The sequence below is a fragment of the Myotis yumanensis genome, unplaced genomic scaffold (genome assembly GCF_028538775.1).
Source record: "Myotis yumanensis isolate MYYU_CA2020_CCGP unplaced genomic scaffold, mMyoYum1.0.hap1 SCAF_6, whole genome shotgun sequence".
NCBI lineage: Eukaryota > Metazoa > Chordata > Mammalia > Chiroptera > Vespertilionidae > Myotis > Myotis yumanensis.
The window spans coordinates 87,993,054-88,017,717 of record NW_027223757.1 but is presented as its reverse complement, the minus strand read 5'-3'; the positions used below and the strand labels follow the sequence as shown (position 1 = coordinate 88,017,717).

The 24,664-nt window shown below is 55.3% G+C and overlaps 1 protein-coding gene across 1 annotated transcript in view; it reads right to left on the bottom strand.

The window, feature by feature from the left end:
- KIF6 (kinesin family member 6) overlaps positions 1-24,664 on the bottom strand; it is a 404,956-nt gene that overhangs the window by 6,000 nt on the left and 374,292 nt on the right. The window contains exons 17-21 of the mRNA XM_070419405.1: positions 12,715-12,799; positions 11,013-11,148; positions 8,004-8,101; positions 1,801-1,890; positions 375-481 (exon numbers count right to left, since the gene is read on the bottom strand). Coding sequence (XP_070275506.1) covers positions 375-481; positions 1,801-1,890; positions 8,004-8,101; positions 11,013-11,148; positions 12,715-12,799 — 516 coding nt within the window. The remainder of the gene's footprint in view (positions 1-374; positions 482-1,800; positions 1,891-8,003; positions 8,102-11,012; positions 11,149-12,714; positions 12,800-24,664) is intronic.

Below are 24,664 nucleotides of genomic sequence, written 5' to 3'. Positions count from 1 at the left end.
CAGGGACTCCACAGGCCAGGCCTCCACTCAGCCCTCCTGTGTGGCGAGGACCCAGCCAGGGAGCGCTGGCTTTGGGGACAGGGGACAAAGGGAGCTGACCACCTGGAAGCGGAGAGAGGCTTTGCCAAGCCAGGCAGGAGCAGCCGGGCTGCCCACCCTCCGGCCTGTCTGGGGGCTTCTGATGCTGCCGCGTGGGGCTTTCTCCAGGAGGATGCAGAGGCCAGGCACCCGGATGTGAGCACCAGGCCAGTCCCATGGCCTCAGGACCGTGCAGGGCGCTTCCTGCTTCCCTCAGGCCTCGGTACTTGCTCCAGTCTCCCCCTGGGGAGCAGAGCAGAGTGGGGGGCCCTGTGGCCCTGGAGGAAGGCACTTACATTTCTTCTGCAGAACGTTCTGTCTGGCCTTGATGAATGCCAGGATGTCGGAGTCCGTCTGGCTGTCTCCGGTGAGGGGGACGGACGAGGCCCGCCTCTCAGGGATGCTGGGGACAACCACAGGTCACACTTTACTTATGTTTGGACTCAGCGCTTACCTGTCCCAAGGCTTTTCCATTTTCAATGACTCCATGTCACCCAGGAGGCCATGAGAACCAATCGCCTCCTCCTCCCTCCCTCCCCCTTATCTGTGCAGCAGCCACAGCAAACCTTTGCATGCAATTGTGTCATGTCCTCACCACCTTCTCCACCCTTCGTCACCCCCCCCTTCCTCGTTCCCCAGCTTACCCGAACAAAGCCCATTTGACCTGGGACCTAGCTCCTCCAGCACCCAATTTAGGTGTCATGTGCCTTAGGCTGTCTCCCCAGCGTGTTCCCATCCCCACCACAGCTTAGCCAGTTCTTCCTGAGTCAGAGATAACTATTCTCCCCTCTCTCCTTAAAAACAGAGCCATAATATTTAGCCAAGTAAGCTGCACAGCTAAAAACTACATCTCCCAGGTTCCTTTGCAGCAATGTGGCCAGGTGGCCAGGTCCTGGCCAATGAGACTTGTAAGAAGTACTGGAAATCCCCTTAGGAGGAAAGGGAGGGACATATGTGGCCTTCTCCCTCCTCTTTCTCCCTCCAACGTCTCCATATAAAATCTCCCTTAAGAAAATTCAGAGCAATGTGCTCTCCTGGCTTTGCCAAGCTGCCACCCTCACACCTGCCCCTCCACAGCAGGTGACAGTCCCCACTCCCTCCTGTATGTAATAAGGTGTTCATTATCACAGGTCGTCTTTTGTCAGCATTCCAGCTGCAGCTCAGCCAGGAGTGCCAAGGCAGAGTCACAGCAGGTGGATGGGAGCTGGGGGTGGGGGTGGGGTGTCCGTTCTCTCTGGGTACAAGGAGGAGCCCGGTGGAGTTCACCCTGGGAAACCTTGGGAGGAGAGTGGCACCTGCCAGATGAAGAAGGGCATGCGGGCCTTCTACTCAGAGGGCACAGAGCGGGCGCTGGGAGAGGCCTGGTCCACTGTGTTCAGGCGCCAGGGAGAGGCCTGGAATGAGTGGCTCACAGGCTTATCCACTCTGTCCTCCCTGTCGGGGGGCTCTACGGGGGCTCACGGCCCATGTTGGGATGGTCCCTGGGGTGGCTCTTCTTTCCTTTAATGGCCCCACGTACATCTATTCACAGGAGACAGGAAGCATCCATTCAGGGCCTCAGCGACCCTGGGGGATTCGGGTGCCAGGCGGCGGCCAGCCCTGGGCTCTGTGTGCGGCCACTGGACAGGGGTCCCTCAGGCTGTGGGGAAGGCAGACTGATGATTTCCACCCAATTTGCCTACGGGGGGGCAGTGACAGGCGTGAGAGGGGAAGGTCACAGACCTGTCGTCCAGGGAGGCACGAGGGCCCGTCTCCTCCGGGCTGGGCAGGATGGGGCGAGGCGAGGGCAGGATTTTCCTGGTATACACAGCGCTGTAAAGACCAAACCCACAGATGAGAAGGTATGGGAGGAGGTTTGCCAGGGAGAAACAAACTCAGGGTCTGTGGTTAGGAGCTGTATGGACCGAATCTTTGTGTCCCCTCACCATTCATATATTGAAGCCCTCACCCTCAGTATGGTGCTGTTTGCAATGGGGCCTTTGGGAGGTTTGGATGAAATGATGAGGGTGGGGAGACCAGAGCTCTTGCTATCATGTGAAGACACAGCAAGGAACCGGGCTCTCCCAGACTTTGATTCAGCCTCCAGACTGAGAAATAAATGCATTTCTGTGGGGTGTTTGGTGAGGGCAGCCCGAGCAGACTAGGCCAGGAGCCAAGAACCCTCTGTCGTGAACGTCCTAGTCAGATCAGGCTGCCAGAACAGCAAACCACAGTCTAAGGCAGTGACGGCGAACCTTTTGAGCTCAGCGTGTCAGCATTTTGAAAAACCCTAACTTAACTCTGGTGCTGTGTCACATATAGAAATTTTTTGATATTTGCAACCATAGTAAAACAAAGACTTATATTTTTGATATTTATTTTATATATTTAAATGCCATTTAACAAAGAAAAATCAACCAAAAAAATGAGTTTGCGTGTCACCTCTGACACGCGTGTCATAGGTTGGCCATCACTGGTCTAGGGGGTGGGAGTGGGGAGAGACTTAAGCAACAGGGAGTTATTTCTCAGTTCTGGAGGCTGGGAGTTGTAGTTCAGGGTGCCAGCACGTGGGTTTTCTGTGAGAGCCTTCTTCACTGTGTCCTCACGTGGGGGAAAGAGAGTGAGCGAGCTTTCTGGCCTCTTATCAGGGCACTGATCTCACTCACGAGGCCCGCACCCTCAGGGCCTAATCACCTCCCAAAGACCCCACCTCCAAGTACCATCAACATACCAGTTTGGGAGGCACATTCGTCTGTAACATCCCACCCCCGATGCCCCCAAATTCATGTCCTCATTCCATCCTCCCCGACCCCGACCCCCCCCCCCCCCCCCCCCCCCCCCGCCACCTTCCTAGCTTGTTCCAGCATCAACACTAAGCCTAAAGTCCAAAGTCTCACTGGAATAGCATTTAATCAGCTCTGGGTGAGACGCAAGGTATTCTTGATTCATTTCATCCTGAGGCAAAATTGCCCTCCAGCTGTGCGGGGACAGGCTCAGCATAGGCCAGTGGTCGGCAAAGTCAACAGAGCCAAATATCAACAGTACAACGATTGAAATTTCTTTTGAGAGCCATTTTTAAAACGTAAATTATATAGGTAGGTACATTGTTATTGACTTAATTAGGGTACTCCTAAGGCTTAGGAAGAGCCACACTCAAGGGGCCAAAGAGCCGCATGTGGCTCGCGAGCTGCAGTTTGCCGACCACGGGCATAGACCTTCCCCTCCCAAAAGGGAGAACAGGAAATAAGGAAGGTGATGGGTCCCAAGGGAGTCTAAATCCGCGCAAGGCCAACACCAGGAGATCTCAAGGCTCAACCATCATCCTCTTCGGCTTGGTGATCTGCCCTTTGGTCCCAGTGGGGTGATCAGCCAGGCCCTGCTGGGCAGGGGTCATGCCCTCACGGTTCTGCTGCGTGTCCCCCAGTGTTGGCCTGTGGAAAGCAAGCCCGTGGGCACCTCCTTTTGAAACAGGGGGGCAGCCCTGAGGCTCTGAATGGCCTTTGGGGTCATTCTCCTCTTGCTGGAAGAACGGTGGTGTTCACGGCAGAGTAGCACTGTGGTTCCATCCCGTAAAATCCAAGAAGTCCGGCAGCCTGCCTCGTCCCGTCCCCGCTCCTCCTCCTCAGCTCACCCTGTCAGTGCTCCTGGTGGGGCGGCCGATCCCGTCCCCGGTTCACGCCCACACTCATCTCCTTGTGGTCGCTCGGCCGCACCCTGGGGTTCTCTTCTGGAGACACTTGCTTAGTTTTTGCAGCTTGGACAGGCGGAGGAGTCTCCAAATCTGTACATTCTAGTCATTTTTGCTTAATAAGGTCGCCTTCAAGTCACGACTCTCTTACATTTCACTTTAAGCAGTCAGGAGGGGCCAAGCCATTCCGTCCACACTTCGCTTAGAAATCTCCTTGGCTAACACCAGGTTCATCACCTGTAAACTGGACCTTCCACAAATACTGGAACATGAACACAGCTCAGCCGAGTTCCTTGCCACCGTATTACAAGGACTGCCTGTCCTTCAAATAGCATGCTCCTCATTTCTGCCCGAGACCTCAGAGTGGCCTTTACCACCCAATTCCTACCAGCGTTCTGGACGCGATTATGTCTCTTCTCTAAAAGGCGGGAGCTTTCTCCACAGCGCTTCTCCGTCCATTATGAGCCCTCCCCAGAATTGCCTTTAAAAGTCCCTTTAGGACAATCTCGGCTTCTTCTGCATCTCAAAGCTTTCCAGCCTCGCCCCATCACCTGGTTTCACAGCTGTTTCAGCATCTTTTGGTTTTTGCTGTAGCAGCACCACTTCTGGTACCCATTCCTGTCTGAGTCAGGGCAGGCTGCTATCACAACGTGCCGCAGACCGGGTGGCTGTGGGAATTCGTCTCTCACGGTTCTGGAGGCTGGAAGCCTGAGGTCTGGGTGCCAGCAGGGCCGGGTTCTGGTGAGAGCCCTCTCTGGGTTTCAGACTGCTGACTGCTGTTGTGTCCCTCCCTGGAAAGGGAGTGAGCCGGCTCTCTGGCCTCCTCTTATAAGGGCGCTAATCTCGTTCATGAGGGCTCCACCCTTATGATCTAATCACCTCCCAAAGATCACCCCCCATCTCCAAATACCATCACATTGAGGTTAGAGTTTCAACATATGAATTTCTGGAGGACACAAACATTCAGTCCATGACGATGGCTTATACATTAATTTTCATATTGGAGCACTGCATGTATTGGATATGCAAGTTGAACAAAAATAATAAAGATCACAAATGTCATTCATAGACACGGTCTGCACACCAGGTCCTGGCATTGTGCTCTGCAATAGCCTCATTATCCCCATTATATACATGAGAAAACTGAGGCTTAGAGAAGTTTAAAAAATTCTAAAAGTTACCCAGCTGGTCAGTGGCCGAATCTGGACCCAATCATGACACTCGAAGCCTCCGGAATCCATGCTCTCGGCCACGATGCTTTATTAACTGGGCCCCCCTCTGGTGTTCTGGGGGAGCACAATGGAGACGTGTGGCGTTTCCCTGGCCACACCAACTGCCCTTAGGAGGCCCCAGCTGACCAGCACTGTGCTTCCTGAGTGAGGTGTCAGATCCAACAGCTCACGCACACACAATTTTGCCCATTTTACTAGGCTGCCTGGTATACTGGCCTGGCCTTGGATTCTTGATTGCAAATAGCAGATCCCAGGAGCAACCCCTGGGAGGTAAAGGGCCAGCAGCCAAAGCCGTCCGATGCCAGGGTCAGGATGGGGTCCTCTCTCTCTGGCCTTGGGAGGGTCCTGCCTACACACACGTCAGAGCTGGAAGAGGCCTGAAGAGTCTCCTGGTCAGAACCGTCCTTTTACAGGGAGCACTCAGGCCGAGGCAGGCCAGGGTTCGAGACAGGTGCACCAGCTTTGCCACGTCTGCACTGAGTCCAAGGAACTCCACAGGCCTGACAACCTGCGGTCCCGCCCATGAGTGCAGCCCCGTCCTCCGTCCTCCGCCGCAGCCTTCAGCCTCTCCCGTCTCTCCCAGCAGCGGGGCTTCTCCCCTGGGCCTGCCTCCTCAGGTTCAGGGCGGTGGGCCGAACAGGCAGGAAAGGAAATCAGAGCCGGGCGCTTACTACTATTTCCCAGCATCCCAGAGCCTCTCCACTGAGTGTGTGGGCCGGCTGGAAAGCAGCTGCAGGACCAGAGGCAGCCACAAGGTGGCAGGCTCTGCGTGCTCTTCTTTAGGGAACAGAGGCCAATTCTTTGGGCTGGAACTGGAGTTCTTGGTGTGGGGGCGGGGAGGGTGAGAAGAGGAGAGAAGGGTCCAGGTCATCTTGGAAGCTGTAGCAAACCTCACAAGACCAAGTCATTGGCACACAAATGCGTCATTGACTCAATGGTTTCCCAGCGGAGCCTGTTCTAAGATTCCAGGGAGTGTTCACAGGAGCCAAACTGTGGAGGGTGGGGAGTGGATGGAAGGGGCAGAGCTGGACGGGGGCCGGGCAGAAGGGCGTGGTGACCACACCATGGCAGAGAAGGCCCTGCAGTCCCGACGCCCAGCCCGTTGCCACGACCAGCTCAGGCAGGAGCATGGCACCATGCGGAGGCTGGGGCTGCTGGGAGGATGACTCCGCAGGTCCCTAAGCGGCCCCGGGGGCACCGATGCCATAGCCCGGTGTCTGATCCCTCATGTTACAAATTACTTTTGTCCCCTCTCCTGACCAACCAGCCTGACGCTGAATTCATTTCTCATGTTGATATTTGTTCTGGAGAGAACATACCAGCCACCAGAACTTATTATCTTTCTTAATAAGGATTAATAAGCAATATTTATATCAATTAGACCTCCCGGTTGCCATTCAGAGCTGTGAATTTAGTGTGTGCAGCCGGCAGGCTCTGCACATCCTCGGGAGGTGACGGAATCCGGTTTCTTTCAGAGAACCTAGGAGCCGAGTCCATCAGCAGCGGCCTTGCTGGAGCTCGGGTGCAGACAGCTGGCGGGCTCGCTCTCTCGCTCCAGCGGCTCCTCCGCGGCACTGGGACACTCATCTGTTCATAGAGCAACAGTGTCGGAGGGACCCTGGTGCATCTGACAGAGAGAGGGAATCCAAAGAGGGAGCTGGCTTGCCCAAGGGCCCGCTGCTGGGAAGAGCTTTGAGGATGATTCAGCATATCCTTTGGGAAAGCCTCAACTGGGGGACTTCTTGGGGGTCAGATGGAAAGAAGAGATGGACAGATGGAAGGGAGAGGGAGAGAGAGATAGAAACATCAGTGATGAGAGAGGATCATTGATCGGCTGCCTCCCGCACCCCCCCCTCCCCCCCACTAGGGATGGAGCCCGAAACCCAGGCCTGTGCCCTGAATGGGAATCAAACTGGTGACCTCTTGGTTCATGAGTCGATGCTCAACCACTGAGCCACACTGGCCGGGCCGGCTTTTCTTAGTTTTTTGTTGGAATGTGCTTTCTGGTCCAGGGCCCCATCCTGGATAGCACATCACGGTTCTAGTCGCCGCATCTGCTCAGGCTCCTCGTGTCTGTGGCCGGCTCCTGGCAGCCCTGGGGAGGACTGGCCCGGTGGGGGGGGGGGGGGGGGGAGGACTGGCTGGGTGGTGGGGGGGACAAAGGGGGGGGGCCTGGAGAACGCCCCTCCACAGGCCTTGCTGCTTTCCTCATGACTTGGCTGGGGTTTGGGTTGTTGAGAAGAAGGCCAGAGGTGGAGTGCCACCCCGTCCCATCCCATCACGGGGCTGTCTGACAGCCCCTCCCCCAACGCTCCCCAACCAGAGAGCCCTGCTGCCCTTCACCCCTTACAGGCAGCTCCCAGGTGGTAGAGCAAGGCCCCACCCTGCCTGGCCTCTGCCGTGGGGGGGTGGGGGTGGGGGATGGGGGGGAGGAGCTGTCCGTCTGGGGCTGCAGGTGGCCGGGGCACACAGCACTGGCTGTACTGCCTGAGCTGTGTGGTTGGAGAGATGATGCCGTGAGTGGTGTGACAAGAAACCTGCCCTCCAAGGCGGTGTGTGGGGAGGCGCGTCTCTGCTGGGTCAGGCCGACATTTGGGAAATTGCCTCTGGGCCGTCCTCACTGGAGACGGGCTCACAGCGCCGCCCACATCTGTCCTCACAGCCTTTTACCAGAGCTCCTGGCAGGCTGACTACCCTCTGCCCTGCCGCCAACACCCACTCTCCCCACCACCCTGCCCTCCCACTGCCGACCCCTCTCCCTGCTCAGGCGCTGGACCAGGGCCTGTGCGGTCAAGGGCTCTCTTGTTGCCATGGCAGTGGGTCTGCAGCATCAAAGCTGGGGAAGGTCTGGGGGCGGGGGTGGGGGGTTGACCAAACAAGCCGGCAAGTTACTACCTGGCGTCCACACGTGATTTAACAGAGTGACTGCTCCTCCCACAGAGACCTCAGAGCAGCCGAGTGGCCAGGAGGACAGTGGGGAGCCGTCTCGAGGCGCCCCAACCCTGTCAGCCGAGCCCTCCTCTTACCTTTGGTTAGAGAGAAGCGGGGGCCTCTCGTGCTGGGATCCGGGCCTGGGTGGGGGCGGCTGCGTGTGGCTGGGTGAGTTCCCTGCCGGAGGGTCCACCTGTGGGCCAAGCAGCGTCGCACGGTGTTAGCCTGAGTCTGATGATGGGGAAGGGCCCTGGTTTAGTTCTTAAGGGGAAAGCACTAGCTATGGAAGTTGGTGTGTCTGACATACGCGGGAAAAACAAATCTAGACACAGTGACGACTGTAGTGACCGGCACCTACATGTCACCTGTGGACGGCGGGGCACAGGCAGTGTGTGATCTGGGCTACGTTCTCCACACTGAGCACGTAGTCCTTCCTGCAGTTAGCAAACAATGTTTAAACTGGGATCTGCCCGGCCGGCGTGGCTCAGTGGTTGAGCATCGACCTGTGAACCAGGAGGTCGAGGTTTGATTCCTGGTCAGGGCACATGTCCGGGCTGCAGGCTTGATCCCCAGTGGGGGGCCTGCAGGAGGCAGCTGATCAGTGATTCTCTCTCATCATTGATGTTTCTATCTCTCTCTCCTTCTCCCTTCCTCTCTGAAATCAATGAAAATATATTAAAAAATAAAATAAAATGTGAGCTGACAGTTCTCCGAAGTCCTTTCTGGTTTTGCATCCCCAGTCACAGGGAGATGCGGCCCGAGGTGGGAGGACACCACCGAGCACCTCGTGCGGGGACAGCTCCACCGTGTGGCCTGGAACCACACGTCTGCACTCAGGGCTTGTGGGAGGGCTCCACCTGCAGCTCATCTGGGCCTGGGCAGAGTGCCCGTGACGCTCCCTGAGCACGAGAGCACGGGGCACTTCCCACTTGCTCCCTGTCCCCCAGGACACTGACTCGGGAGCTTCTCATTGCCTCTCACATCCTGCTGAGGCTTAAGGCGTCTGCCTCGCCCACCCGGGTACATCGCAGGCTGTGAAACTGCTCATAGCCAGTTCCCGGGCAACAGGGTGCCCATCATCCCTGCTGCGGTCACCTGGCCCCTTTGGTTTGAGTGACGTCTGTGGACAGAGGACCCATGGAGCTGACACCTTGGCTCCCCGGCTTCCACTGCCTCTGTAAGTCATAGACTGACGGACCCTGTCAGCCGGCCCGGACACCTCCTGAGTCACATGGGCTGTCCCCCAACCCTGTTCAGCCATGGAGCCCCCTTGGGTGCTGCAGTGGCTGACACTTCACTCTTGATGATGAACCGGGATGAGGTCTTTCCTGGGGGACAGGCAGACCCAGGGGCACTGTGGACGTGGATGGGAACCAATTACATCTTTATTTTTCCCAACTTCTGCCTGAAATTTAGCATTTTTCCCAATGATAAGCATAGACAACAAACGACCAATGTATTAGGAGTACCAGCGACTTCATCACCAGTACAGATCATAGAGAGATCTTCGTATCACATTACAGTTACAGTTACAATCTTGAAATATTGTGGTCATCATTTCTTTGAAATTATAGTAAGTATTGGGCCTGCCCTAGACCTTATTCATGAATGCATTTGTAAAGTGCTGTACATATTATTATATCATAACCTTGTTTTAAAAATACTTTGAGAACTGTATTTCAGTCTTATTGTTATTGTGCTGTTGTTTTTTTGTCATCATGTGTGTTTAATTTTATCTAAATACTAGGGGTCCAGTGCATGAATTTGTGCACCTTGAAAGGAACTGTGGGCTGTGAGGCTGTGGTGGGCACAGGGGCAGGTCTCAGCCCATCCTCCACGCCTCCCCCACCTGGCCCCTCCCACCATGGCCCCTGGTCCCCTATCTGCTGGCAGACCCACTCCCACTGCTGTTGCTCCCACGCACTGATGGCACCAGCCCTGCTAGCACCCTCTGACGGCACGAAGCGACTGGGGCCACCACCAGCAGCAGGTGCGAGCGGTGGTCACTGCCCCGATAGCCCCTCAGGAGCAGGAGGAGGTGGAGAAACCCTCAGGGGCAATCAGGGCTGGCACTGGCACCAGCAGCGGGTGCGAGCACCAGGAGGGACCGCGGCCTGGGGGAGCAAAGAATTTTCAGTAATCACCAGAGGCTCACCCCGATGACAGCGACCGGCACCCTGCCTTGGTCTGGTGCCCCCGCTCACCTGCTCCACCATCCCGCCTCGGCTGATGCCTGCCATGTTCTGCGTGTGCCCCCTGGTGGTCAGTGCATGTCATAGCAACCGGTTGTTCGGTTGTTCCGCTGTTTGGTCTATTTGCATGTTAGGGTTTTATATAGATAGATTCTTCTCTATTATTGGCCCCTATGGCCACTTGGTAACATGTTAGGAGCTGCTGCCTGGCTGTCAGGGCAAATAGCTTCTTTGGATCAGTTTTGTGTCAGATGGTCCCTGCAGGTCTGCCAGCTGTGCAGGTGACACGGCCGCATGCAGGTCATCACTCCCTGCACCACGGCCAGGGAGCCCGAGGACAACTGGAACCGGGGCTAAGCTAACGTCCCCCCAGATTATCTTAGCTTCACTATATGATAGGGAACTTTTAAGAATTTGTTCAGCAAATATGCAAAGGTTTATCTACAAATGTGTTCCCCGTGAAATACTAGAAGTAACCTAAACATTAAGCAATGGATTAAAGAGACTAAAACAGATCCGTGTGATGGAATGGTGACGGCCCGTAGGACGCTGGTGAAGAAATCACAACGTGGAAGAGCAGTCATGCTCCGTAATTAAGTAAAAATGCCTTTGTGACACCTGGAGACCAATATGATTCTAGTTTTATACAAACATGAATATATATGCATAGACATGTGATAGGATAGTGTGATCCAACATGCGACAGGCACCGAGCAAGGAACAATGAGCCCAGATCACTTGAGTTTTTTGTTACCAAAATAAGCGCTTGCTTCACGCAGGGGCTGAGAGCATATGGGCCTGTATGCTGAACCCCCACTCCTCCTCCCCTGGCAGCCCCAGGGGGCTGTGTCTGCCCCTCCCCCGCTGCCCTGCCTTTCCCCAACCCCCGCAGGGCCCTGCGGCCACCCGTACCTGCAGGCTGCTGGCCTCCGCTGCCCACCAGGCCTCAAACTCCTTCTGCAGCTTCACCTTGGCTCTGTCCATGAGCAGCTGCAGGTGCTCGATCTCTACCTTCAGGGCCTTCAGGCGCGTGAACATGGTTTTATACCTGCAGGGGCATCAGGCAGGAGCCGTGAGAGTCTGGAAGGAGGTGGGGCTGTGGATGGGCTGTTGGCTGAGGACCTGTGCCTCCGTGGCCTCACAGTGCTGCGCTAGTAATGGGACTGGGACCCTCATGCTGCCCACCGAGGCCAGAGTGTGGTGCCAGGTGCCACACCCACCACAGGGAAGCAGAGCTTGGCGTTTCTGTCCCCTGGGCTCGTGGGCCTGTGTGTGAGATGAAGGTCCCATCTCCAAGAGTGGTAACTGCCATTACTGAGCACCTGCGAGGGGCAGGCATTGCTGCAGGCCCTGGACATATACACACTCATTGAACCCTCTGCACAGCCCTATGGATGCACACAGTTCCTCGCCACTTGGCAGATTGGAACCTCAGCTGGAGCGGTTAAGTAACTTGCTCTGTGACACAGAGCTCATAGGGAGAGCAGCCAGGATGGGGACCAGGTTGTCCAACAGGAAGTAGATGAGGATTCCTCTGCAGAGACACCCTGACTTCTGAGAGGGCCCCGTGGTTGGGAGTGTGGACCAAGGGGACAAGACGGGGGCAGCACAGACACAGAGGGGGGATCGAAAGGAACTAGAAAATACACAGAGCGAGGGAGAAAGAGGACAGCAGGGAGTGGACCCGGGGCCCGGAGGGCAGTGCAGTGCAGTGCGAGCTTTCGGAAGGAGGCTGTGGCAGGAGTGACCTGCCCATCGGCTGCGTGGGATCTTGTTCTCAAGTCTCAGGAGGGTCGGGCGGCGGGGTGTGCTCGGGGTGCATGCCTAACCAGCCCGGGGTGGCCTGTGTCACAGTGACACTTTGGGGGCAAGGAGGTGGCTTGTTTGGTCTCCCCAAAATCTCTCCATGGCAGGGAGGAGACCGCAAACATTGGTTGAACGCATGAAGGAATGGATGGGCTGGAGTGTCTAGGGCGCCCTGCTGGAGTGTTAGCAAGACTCTGTGACATGCTGTGTCGGTAATGGCCACATGGCTCTGCAGCTTGGGGGTGCGCACTCTGTGACTGAAACCACCTGGGGACCCTCAATGGCTGCAGGAGGGTCTGATGTTCTCAGGACGCCTTACAGATCAGGAGACAGAGGAGGGAAGTGGGCCAAGCTGCAGGTGGAAGGAAGACCCCGTGGTCATATCTCTTGGCTTCCCTAGATGGCAGCAGTAGACAGGACTGGCTCTCCTGCAGCCCCAGCAGCAGCCTCAGCCTGGGATTGAGGGAAGGAGGTGCCAACAGCCTCCAGCTCTCCCTTCCTGATACTCTTCCTGCTCCTCATTCCACCTCACCAGCCTGGGGTTCATGCACCACATCTGCCTGCTCAGAGGCCGCACCTCTCCAGCTGTTTTGGGACCCAACAGCTGGACCCACTTCCTAGAGAAGCTCCAGGCCTGGGCGGGCACGGCCTCTCTGCCGGCCCAGGGCAGCCCCTGGCTTCCATGGAGCCCTCTGAGCTGGGGGTGGGGTGTTGGGGAGCCTCTGTGGGGCCCTCTGAGCTGGGGGTGGGGAGCCTCCGTGGAGCCCTCTGAGCTGGGGCAGGGGGGACAAGGAGAAAGAAAGGTCACCTTTTCTTTTCCTCCTCCAGCTGTGACCGCAGCTTCTCTTCGTGAAGGTCGGGCACCGCGGGCGCGGGCATGTTCTCTGTGACACCTGGAGAAGGGAGAGCGATGCTCAGATTTACCTTAATGAGGAAGGAAGTCAAATGGTTAGGGCGCACCCCAAGATGCCAGGGGACTCTGGGAGCTCCTCTGGGGCCTTGGGATGGGACCTGGATGGCTCCTCCCCCTGCTGGCGACCTCTGCTCCGAGGGAGCCCCCCCGGAGGCTCCCGTGAGTCCGCTCCGCCAGCCGTCCTTCCACCGCCCAACATCCGTCACGGGAGGAGAATTCTTCCTTACGTCCCACTGGTCCTTTTGCTGTTAGGTTCATGCATTTCCTCTAGAATCCCCAGGGAGGATGCAAAATAGCGTCGCTCATCCTCGGATACAGAGCCCTGTGCAAACCAGGAAGACACCACTAAACCGGCCCACATCTTTCTTGTGCCCGCTGAGGGGCCCAGTTCTCTAGCCTCCTGGTTTTGACTTCCCTCTAAAGCAGTGGTTCCCAAGCCTGATTAACCCAGACAGTGCACCCAGAGCTGAGACCCACTCTCAGATGCCCTGACCATTCCACGAGCATGGCCAGGCCGTGGGGAGGGCTGTGTTCCCCACTGGGGATCAAGCCCGCAACCTGGGCATGTGCCCTGATCTGGAACCGAACCGTGACCTCCTGATTCCTAGGTCGATGCTCAACCACTGAGCCATGCTGACTGGTCAGCTCAGTTTCCTCTTACTTGAGCTGAGAGCTACCACACTGACTTCTTTCACCTCTACTTTGGATCTTTGCAAGAGCATAGCATGTCCTCCTTCTAATCTGCTGGTTCTTTAAATATCTTAACAACAACAACAACAACAACAAAATTCCATGTGTATTTGGAGCTTTATTCTCAGGCCGACTCTTCCCTCATCGAGGACTCACTGACGGTTGTTGTCTAACTGATCATAAGTCTAGAGCCTGAGTCTGATCAGAAGACTCCAGCGAGGTCTGAAAGGGGCAGGGCTCTCCTGGCTGTGCCGGCTTTACACCCTTTATTTCCATAGCAGGTGAATAGTAACAATGACCATTGACTGAGTGCCTTCTCGATGCCGGGGCCTGTCAAGTGCTAACCGAGCAGGGAAGGCGTTGCCATCTCACTTCACTTAGATTCGGAAGCTCAGAGAGGGCTGTGAATAAACCAAGGTCACACAGCTGACAAGGGACAGAGCTGGTTCCAAAGAGCTAGGTGTTTATTCCAGGCAGCGCCCAGGACTATATTCCAGCCACTTGGTTGTTGTCACGGCCCTGTCAGGCTGTCATTGGCCATTAGTAAGCTTGAGGTCAGTTTAACCACTTCGATATTTTTATTTTATTTTATCCTCACCCAAGGATATTTTTCCATGGATTTTTAGGGAGAGTGGAAGAGAGAGGGAAAGACAGAGAGAAACATCTATGTGAGACAAACTGCGGTACATGCTCTTGACCAGAATCGGACCCGGGACCCTTTGGTCCGCAGGCTGACGCTCTATCCACTGAACCAAACCGGCTAGGGCTACACATTTTCATATTTTTATGCGTGGTTGTGAAAGCACCTTATTTCAGTGCGATTGTCCTTTTCATCACAAATGCAACAACCCCCATTTATTGGGGGGTTATGTTGCTGAGAGGGATTTATTTTCCCCTTGGGCTGCTGTTCCTGTCCTCATCGGACCATCGATACATGTGCTAAGCGGACTAGGAGTCTGTGCTGTGTCTTCCAGGCACCAGTTACTTTCTCTCCCTTGTGTCAAGTGACGACAGTCACTTGTGAAGTGACCGAGCAGCGTCTGACTCCTCATTGAAACACAGGAGATGCAGACGCCGCAGACTCCAGAGCTGCGGACTCCACTGTCGCCCATGCAGTGCGCCCGATGGGCCCTGAGGAGCCAGACAGCCTGACCACGCGGCCACTGGCCCAGCACAGGCGCCGGAGCCCCTCCGAGGCCGGGGCGGGCCCTGCTGCTTCGTGTCCCCAGTGCGTTGCTCACACTCCACGGACAGGGTGCACTCACGCCTCCTGGGTTCATGACCCTTGTGCTCTGAAGGAGGTCAGACGCGAGAAACTGGAGAAAGTATCTTACAGACAAACGGGCAATGGTAGGATGGGACGTGGACAGAACACTCCTCTCTGAACAGTCTCTGAAACAGGCAAACGTGCCGTCCAGCCTCTTAAAAAGAAAAACTGTGGGTCTCCGTCCTCCTTGTGGGCCCACACCAGGGAACCCCTGAGAAGTTCATGAAGGCCCTGTTCTGTGGTGACTGGCTGGGCGTCCTGCAGCCACAGGACCTGACAGGCTGCTGGAGGCAGGGCTCCCAGCTGCACAGGGACGTCTCAGCCAGCCCCTCCCCCCCCCCCCCCCCCCCCCCCAGGCAGTCTCTAGGGGCCTCATGAAAAGCAGAGGGCGGGGCGGCTGAGCCGGGCAGGCTGCCCAGCGTGTGTGCAGGGCCCTGGGCAGGAGTGGGGCTTCGTGCGGGTCTCCCTGGCAGATGGGAGTTACAGGTGCCCTGGAAGCCCAAGGGTGTCCAGGAGCCCAGGGCAAGGAGAGCATCCGGAACGCAGCTGAACGAGAAAGGAGACCATGTCAGCCACCCCGTGTGGGGCATGCCTTGGCCCCACTCACTGTGCCACCTCACTCATTCTCATCACTCCAGCAGGCAGGTCTCATCCCCTCCGTTTTTCAGACAAGGAGACCGAGGCTCAGGCTGACAGGTGGCTTGCTCAATGCCATCAAGCTGCCATGCAGCAGAGCCAGGCCCTGACTCCAGGACTAGTCACTCACTCACTCCCGTCACAAACGTTGATGCGTGTGGACACGGGCCCACTCCTGTGCCAGGGCCGTCTCCTGGGAAGGCAGAGAGACCCTCAGAAACCGCATCTCTGTGGAACGCCAGGGGCTGAGAGCTGCTGCGAGGAGAGAGAAAGCTGGACACGGGCTGTAGGGCAGCCATGTGAGGCGGGAGGCAGGGGCCTCTCTGAGGAGGGGCATTTGAGCAGGGACCTACATGAAGAGAGAGGGTGTGCAGAATTCAGAGGAGAGGGAAAGGAGCGAGTGCAAAGAGCCCGAGGTGTGTCTGCTGGTGCATCTGGAGACCGGTGGGAAGGCCAGCATGTCTGGAGTGTGCCCCCTCCTGTCGGCCATGATTTGGGGCTCCAGAGAGATCCCCAAAGCTCCTCTTCCCATTCCCCGTTCTCTGCCACCCCACACACTGCATGCGCACATACAGGGAGAGGGAGGGTGGTGGGAGCGGAGGCCAGTGAGGAGGCCCAGTCACAAAGCACCTTGTAGGTCATGGGAAGGACGTCGGCTCTGAGAGAGGCCAGCGGCTGGAGGGTTTTGAGGAGAGGAATAGCTTGATCTAGTCCTTTGATATCTAAGCCAAGCTGTTTCTTTGCTGAGCAAGACAAAGCTGCTCCAAAGTGAAGAATCGTTAATGTGAGGTGGCGCCAGGATGCCGAGGGCTGTTGAAAGGATCCGGGAGAGAGAGCTGGGGCATGGGACCTTGGGCAGCCAGAAAGAGGGCACGGTATACCCCCAAGACACAAGCTATCTGCGTTGTCATGACAACCAAAGGGGCCTCTTGCCAAAGGTGATGTTTGCTTAGTGAAATGCTTTGTAACCCACCAGGAGACAGCCCCTGGCTGCGCCTGCTGCTTCCTGAGCTTGGCTCACCGTCCTTTCTGCAGAAAAACGGGGGCTGGGAACTCAAAGGAAGTGAACAAAAGCGCTGAGCAGCGGAGGGGGAGTCACCAAGGGCATTGGGCTTTGTGTGTCTCCATGCCCACTGGGACTGTGGCCAGGGACAGGCCCTCCCGTCACCTGACAGGAGGCACAGGGAGCCCTCCTCTCAGGCACAGGGTCCGGCTGGGAGAGGGCATGGGAGGTCACAGCCCCGAGTGGCCTTTGGGTCGCACTGTGAATCTGTAGGGCAGCCGGCTCCAAAGCAACACAGAAGCGAGGAGGGAAGGTTTCATGCCAGCGGCCGTGGATCTGAATGCCACACACGGAGGAAGCCCTGAGCTGTCACACAGTGACTGAAACTTCAAACAGGGCGCACACGGTCCCTGCTCTGAAGTGTCAGGTCTTTGGGAACTAGCAGCACAAGGAGGACAGGGACCCTTGCTGGGAAGGCCAGACCTTTGTGTGCCCCTCCTCCCTGGCATGATTGAACTCAAGCTCCTCTACATACACACACACACACACACATATACTCACACACTCACACACTCACACACACACACACACACACACACTCACACTCTCACACTCACACTGTCACACTCACACACACACTCACACACACACGCTCACACACTCACACACTCACACTCACACACACGCTCACACACTCACACACACTCACACACACTAACACACACACTCACACACACGCTCACACACTCACACACACTCACACACTCACACACACACTCACGCACACGCTCACACACTCACACACACTCACACGCTCACACACTCACACACACTCACACACACACACACTCACACACACACTCACACTCTCACACACACTAACACACACTCACACACACTAACACACACGCTCACACACACGCTCACACACTCACACACACTAACACACACACAAACACACACTAACACACACACACTCTCACTCACACACACACTCACACACACTAACACACACACATGCTCACACACACACACACTCACACTCTCACACACATGCTCACACACACACACACATACTTACACTCACCCACACTAACACACACACTCACACTCACACACACACACTCACACACACGCTCACATATTCACACACACACACACCCACACTCACACACCCATATACCTGCCCCCCCCAACTCTCCTGTGCAGTTATTTAGCTTCTTAAATGTGCAGAACCACATTTCGGTGGCCCAGGCTCTCCCTGGGGTGCACATGAGAATCACTGGAGGAGCTCGCAGCAGCATAGACAGCTGGGCCCACTCCCCACCTACAGAGTTAGGGTTTGCTGGTAGGTCCCCTGGTGAATTCTTTTTTCCTTTTATAAAATCAGAGTATTTATAGCCAGAAGCATTTGTTTGGCAAACACTATAGTAGCTAAATAAGCAAAACCCAAGACAAGCAAGGAAGAATTGATGGGCGCATTACCGTTGGGTCTTTGTCACATAATTTAAATTAGGTAATCAATAATTATATACAGAGAGGGAATGGTATCGTCAATAAGGCTGATTTAGTGCCGTCAGTAGAAATCTCCTACAAAGATAATAACATGTGCTCTTATTGAGTCAACAAAAATCTAAAATAAATTGTCATATGAGAGACTCTAGAATCTTAAAAATCCGGATGAACAACACAGGAGTGAATGATCAGATTATACTCTGATCAAGGAAAAATGAACTGATCAAGTTTAAGCAACAGAAAAGGAATTAGTAAATGTGAAATAACAATGGTGAGTTAATCTTGTTTGATATTCTTTCTCTGGCGAGTTCTGATGCTCAGCCCTTGTTAAGAAACGCCGCGCAAGCCTCTGAGCCCTGTTTCAATGCAAGCACTTCAGGCAGGAGAGATCAAGAATGCCAAGGCCTAGTAGGGTGGCGTCGGAGCTGGCACGCCCTTTGCCCTGTCCACCGGCCAGGCCTTGGGAGCCCCTGTGGAGACAAGGGGCCCAGGGTTGGCAGCAGGAAAGGCAGCTGTCTGTGGGCTGGAGCTGCCTGCACGGGGCCCTGGTGGGTGGTGGGTCAACCTGAACGCTGATGCCCACCGTGCGGCTGCTCCGAGGGTCGAGGGTCGGGGCTTCCTGTGTTTTATCTTATCTAATCCTCACAGCCCCGATGCAGGAGGGGAAGCGGAGTCCTGACGGGGGAGGAACCTGCCCAGGATCACACCACTGCTGAGCGGAGCCGAGCTCAGGACCCGGCTCCATCCCACTTCAAAGCCGCTGCCTTTTCCTCCGTACGTGATTCCGATGATGAAGGAAGCCCGGGCAGAGCATTGAAGTCGGTATTGACTTGTCCTTGGTATTTGAAGGTGATGCTCTTTCCCGCGAAAGCCTTTCAGATCTGGGGCCGAGGCTGAGACAAAGCCTCCGTTTCTTCCCACGTGCCGGGCCCGTGAAGACTGCCCTTTACCAACAAAGCCCCGCTGCACCCTGGCCCCCTGGCATTTGCAGCGCGCCTGCTGGAGCCTGTCCCCCAGGCTCAGCCCCCCATGCCCAGAGACGGCCTGCTCCCTCCGTGCCTGCAGGCGAGGCGAGGCGTCCAAGGGAGGCACAACACAGACATTTCAACCCAGCGCCGGAGGGGAGGGGCCGGTGGGTTTCCACAGAGCAAAGGCCACAGGCCCAACATGGCCTTCCCCTGGCCAGTGCCCTGCGTGGGAGCAGGCGTGAGTACGTGGCTCTCCTGGGGCAGAGGGGACCTGGGAGCCAGGGCGGCATCAGCTGGTCGCCTCCCCTCTCCACCGAGTGATTCACGCACTGGGCACCCTCTCTGGGCCTCCTTGGGCTCCTCTGTCTCACAGACTGTGAATCACTCAGCCCACCTTGTCCGAGAAGTCCAAGTGTCTGTTCTTGCGGAGATGAATGGTGTCAGTGGCTCAATTACCACAATGGGCAGTGGCTCAGAGGCAGAGAGTCTGGCTTCCCAATCAGCCCATTTCCTGGTTAATGGCTCAAATTTATTGTCAGCTGAAGTGATGGCATGCTAAGGGGCGCTCAGTGCCGCCATCCATCCTGGTGTTGATTCTGCGGAACAGCACAGCTGCCGGTGGGGTGGCCGGCGGGACTCGCGGGTGATGGACGCCCTGCAGACACTGGCTGTGGCTGATCGCTGCCCTGGTACACTCACCGCCGCAACCACAGGCGCTCCCTCCGAGAGGGGTTCCCCCTTGCTTCCGTACCATCAGAATCATTAGGTATGCGGCTCAGAGCAAAACACAGTCCCAGGCACCCCCAACAGCAGCCCACCACTGTCTCTCCCGGCCTGAGTAACCCTCCTGCTTCGGCTCTGGGCCGCTCTGCCCAAGGTCATGGCCCCAGGAGTGGCCACTCTCCAGCATTTGCTCCTCCCCCTCCCCATCTGTCCCTGTGGAGGCTGCGGACCACACAGAGGCCGGCGTGCACGCGGGGCCGTGACCTGGGGAGGCAGCCCCAGGAAAGCCATTTCTGGCTGTGCTACTCGCTGCAGCCTCACTATCCAAAGCTCTCACTATCTCCTGCATCTTTACTGTCCTTTCTGCTTGATCCCCAGACCCATCTTTTGGCTTCTAGTCAGCATTTCTCTGGTGGCAGCGGCTTAGAGCCTGGCTTGGGGACACTCTCTGAGGCTTCTGGCCCCCAGAGGCCAGCCTGTGCTGAGGCCCCTCCAACCTGCTTTCCAGCCCACTGTGGCCTCCTCACCACACACACACACACACACACACACACACACACACACAGAGGCGTGCTCACATCTGAACTGAGTCTGAGTCCCTCGAGATTCTACCCTTTGTTACTTCAGCCTCACTGACCAGTGGTGACCACAGGGCCCAGTCTCTGTGGCTTTTCAGAGAAAGGTGAGCAGGAACCCTGGCACCCCCCCACACCCAGTCACGTCTGTCACACGGGACGCAGCCAGTCGGTAGTGTTCTCGGGACACACAGCCTCTCGGAGGACAGCTTCCGTGGTGCCTGGGAGTGAGCGGCCCTGCCTCCCACACGTGCCTCTGACGATGATGGCTGGTGGGGCTGGATGATCGTCCTGACTGGCTTACAAGAGAAATGTCAGGGCTTTTAGGAATCGGGTTGAGGATCCTTGATACAACTGTGTCCTCCCGTTTTTGGAAAACGTATCTGCTATTAGGCAGTTTGTTCAGTCAATATGCTCATTTGGCAAAAATGTATCACACACAGTCCGAAGTTCTGAGACAGCGCGCAGTGGGGTTGCACATCTTCCAAGTAAGACGGCAAGAGGCCGTAGACAAGCAAAATGCCCACGTCCACGCTGGAAAGGGCCGAGGGAAGTTTTTGAAGAGAATTTCTTTAAAGAGAATGAGCGCCTGCCTTAAGCCCACTTATCTTCTTCGTGGGGCGACGTGTGTGGCAGTCCTTCTCCTCCCACAACAGTGGTCACAGGGCTGGAAGGAGACCACTCAGAAAGCTCGATCAGCGTCCTCGGGAGTGTGTGTGTGTGAGCATGTGTGTGTGTGTGAGCGTGTGTGTGTACGTGTGTGTGTGAGCGTGTGTGTGTGTGTGAGTGTGTGTGCACAGTGGGCTGATGTCTGATTCCCACTCAGGAACTCTAGAGCAGGGATTTTCAACCGTGCGCAGCAAGAATTTTTAAAACATGCAACACCTGACTATTTAGTCAGGGGCACTGATCTCTTTTCCCTTAGATTGTTAAATTAAAAAATGACACCTGCCAACACAACAATAGCCATCTGATGTGAGTGAATCAAATTATACCTATTTTTTGTCAGATCAGCAAAAAATATATTTTTTGGTGTCTGCAGAATTGTAATAATTAGTTTGTGTGTGCCAGGAGATAAAAATGGTTGAACATTGCTGCTCCAGAGAGTAGGCTGTGGGCTGATGATGTGCTAGGAGCAACAGCGCAGAGCTGCCGCTGTGTCCCTGTGACCGGCCTGGGCTACAGCCCGGGAGAGTCAGGGCGGGGTCACCTCACTGGGCCGGCACATGTTTAACCACCAGCTCTTAGAAAACAAACAAATAAACAAACAAACTCACACCCTGACTTGTAGTGCTGCCAACTGTTGTGGTGGACATACTCCCATCACGGCCGATTTTAAGCTGCCAGCATGACGCTCCTGACTTGGAGCTGGAAGAGCTACGCACGGAAGCCCTCATGAGCCAGTGTGAGCTGCTGCAGCCCATCAGACTCTCCTGCATTTCACTGAAGACTCAGATCCCTTTTAACAGGGACACCTAGAGGGGACGTGGACCTCAGCAGGAAGGGGCCTGGCAGTGGACCACAGGCGCTGGGGCTGTGCGTTGGACCCATTCCATTTGCCTCTCCAATACACCCTCTGCCTTCTTCCACTCTCCAGCAGCTAAGACTAGTCTCAGGAGGCTGGCTGGTAGAACACTGGCCTTCCTTACCGCCACCCCCCCACCCCGGTCCTGCCTTCTGGCCGGGCTCAGCCAATGGGGGACATGGGCAAGTAACTGAAGTGACTGGAGGGTGGGAGGAGAAAGAGGCTGGGTAGCTCTCTGGCCCCCACTCCCGCCCCAATCATCTCTGCAGGTGCCCTGAGAGGGATGCACTGCTTTAAGGTCATGGCTCTCAGCCCTTTCCCTCATCAGGTCCCAGCGCCCACTCACTGCTCTGCTCACTGCCTTGCAGCTGTTACCATCTCTGGGGTGCAGCAGTCTTCCTACACTCTGATCTCAGCTTTGTCAATAAACCTTTATTCAACTCTCTTCACAACACCTGATTTGAGTGCTGCCATCTGCTTCCTGTTTGGACCCTCACCCATATAGGTTCAAAGTGGGTGAACATCTGTTCGAATTAGGTGGTTTCCCCAGGTGAGGAACCTTCAGGTGAGGGACCCCCAGGGACCCAGAAAGTGCCCCAAATGAGGAAGAACCAGCTTTAGCCTCTACCAGGCCCAGAAAGCACAGCCTGCTCCAGCTGCTCCCATCAGCTGCCCGTTCTCCCTTCTTCTCTCTGCTCCTGGGACACTGAGCTTAGCAGATTGGGAGGACGTGAGTTAGGGAGACAGGAGCTGACCTTGGACCCCACCTTCCTGGCAGGTTGCCTTAGTTGGGGAAGGAAGAGAAGTCTTATCTTTGAATGAAATTTGAATTATTGAGACTATAGTTATAACGTAAAATGACTAATGTCTTTCTATCGTTGGTTTTGTTTGTAATTACAATGAATGACCAGTGAGTCTGGGCAGCCCAATTTCCACCCAGGGACAGAGGAAGAACTCTCTGAGGGTGAGGATTAAAGAGACAGGGACAGAGTGAGGAAAAGGTGGCCGTCCGAGCACGTCCCAGTGCGGCGGACGCGCCAGGCGCCCAGGCTTTAGCTGCTGAGTGCCTAACAGGGACGGTGCGCCCGGAGGAGAAATGAGGAGTGAATTTGTTTTCATCTTTAAGCAAAGCGATCCTCACGTACATGGTAGTGAGGAAAATGAAGGTTAATCAGAATCAAATTGGGATTCGGTTTTTACTACCTCTATTATCACAACAATTCTGCTGACACAGTCATTTCATTTGATCTCTGAACTCTTAGAATCGAATTCTTTGTAGAGTTCTGGAAATTATTATAAACCAGTTTAAAGACAAAACCGTTCAGAGAATTATATAAATAACACGCATGCACCACCTCCATGTTTTGAATAATCTAGTTGCCACAGTTGCTTCAGTTTTTGTTTTTGAACTTGAGTGTTGCAGAGCTGGCAGGAGCCTCCACAATGCCCTCCCCAGTCACTCTCTTTTGCCCCTGAAACAGCCCACCTGCTCTCAGATTCTCACTCTATACTAGTGACCTGGTGCACGGATTTGTGCACATTGAAAGGAAATTAATTAGAAGGTGGTCGGCGGTGTGGGACTCGGCAAGACAGGTGGACACGCCCTGGAGCCAACCTCCCTTAGTCCCTCCCTGGCCTGCCGCACCTGGAGTGGTGCTGTGGCTCAGGGGCATCTGTGGAGTGAGCTGGGTCCCTCCGGCAGGTGAGGTCCCTTGGGCTGGCCTGGGGGGATCAGGCTGAAACCGGCTCTCTGATATCCCCCAAGGAGTCCTAGAGTGTGAGAGGGCCCTCTGCAAAGTTGCTGTCATACAGGGTGTGGAACACAAATTCAAGTGTGCAGTAAACCAGATTCAGGACTGACAGTGCCCCAGCAACAACATAACCCATGGCCGGAGGTGGAATCACGTGGCCCCATGGGGAATTGGCCTCCCTCCTCTCTGGTTTCAGGGTGTGTCACCCAAGAACCGCCGCTGCCAAGTCACTGCAGCTCAGCAGTTCCTGCATTGAGTGTCTGCCCCCTGGTGGTCAGTGCGCATCATAGCGACCGGTCAGTAGGTCAGACACTTAGCATATTAGCCTTTTATATATATAGATGTCCCTTAAACAGGACATAGCTAGCTCTTGACCTGAGAGGAGGAACATAGTGCTCTCTTTGTAAATGTTTGTTGGCCTGGACCCTGTACATGTAGGTTTGTGCATCTTTCTGCATTTATGTTGTCTTTCACAACAAAATGTACAAAGCTCCCATTTCCTCTCCCCAATAAGCAGTATTGAAAATTTGGGGATTTGCATAAATGGTATTATTCCGTATATAGTCTTCAGCAATTTTCTTTCTTTCAATCACCACTGTGTTTTTGAGATTCATTCCCAGTGTTCCATGTAGATCTAGTTTATTCATGTTGACTCTGTACAGTGTTCCATGGTGTGACTATATCAGAGCGACAGCTCATCTCTCCACCCTCCCCTGGGGACCTTGGGCTCGTTGCCTGTTTTTGTTTGTTTGACTGTTTGCTGTGCTGAGGACAATGCTGCGATGAGCACCTGGGGCGCGTACGTGACACCGCTCTGGGGGCATGCTCCTGGGCATGGACACGGCAGGGGTGGGGGTTTGCATAGCTTCAGTTTTGCCAGATATTGCCAGAATCGTCCTCAAATTAGTTGTTCATAGACTTTAACTATACCGTTCACTTTTCCCTGCTTCTATTTTCCTTTTTTTTTCCTGAATGGGAATTTCGCTGCTCTGCTCCCTGGGTGCCACCTGCCCACAGCTCTGCCCTGACAGACTACATGTCTCTCTTGCACGGGCCCTTGGCTCCTTACAACGGCTCCCTCGTGGTTTCCCGAATGGACACCAGTATTTTCAAAACACCACTCGAAGGTTCCTGCTGGTTGTTTGGAACACAGCACCTATGGCTTGTGTCTGAGCACAGATGGCCCTGTTTT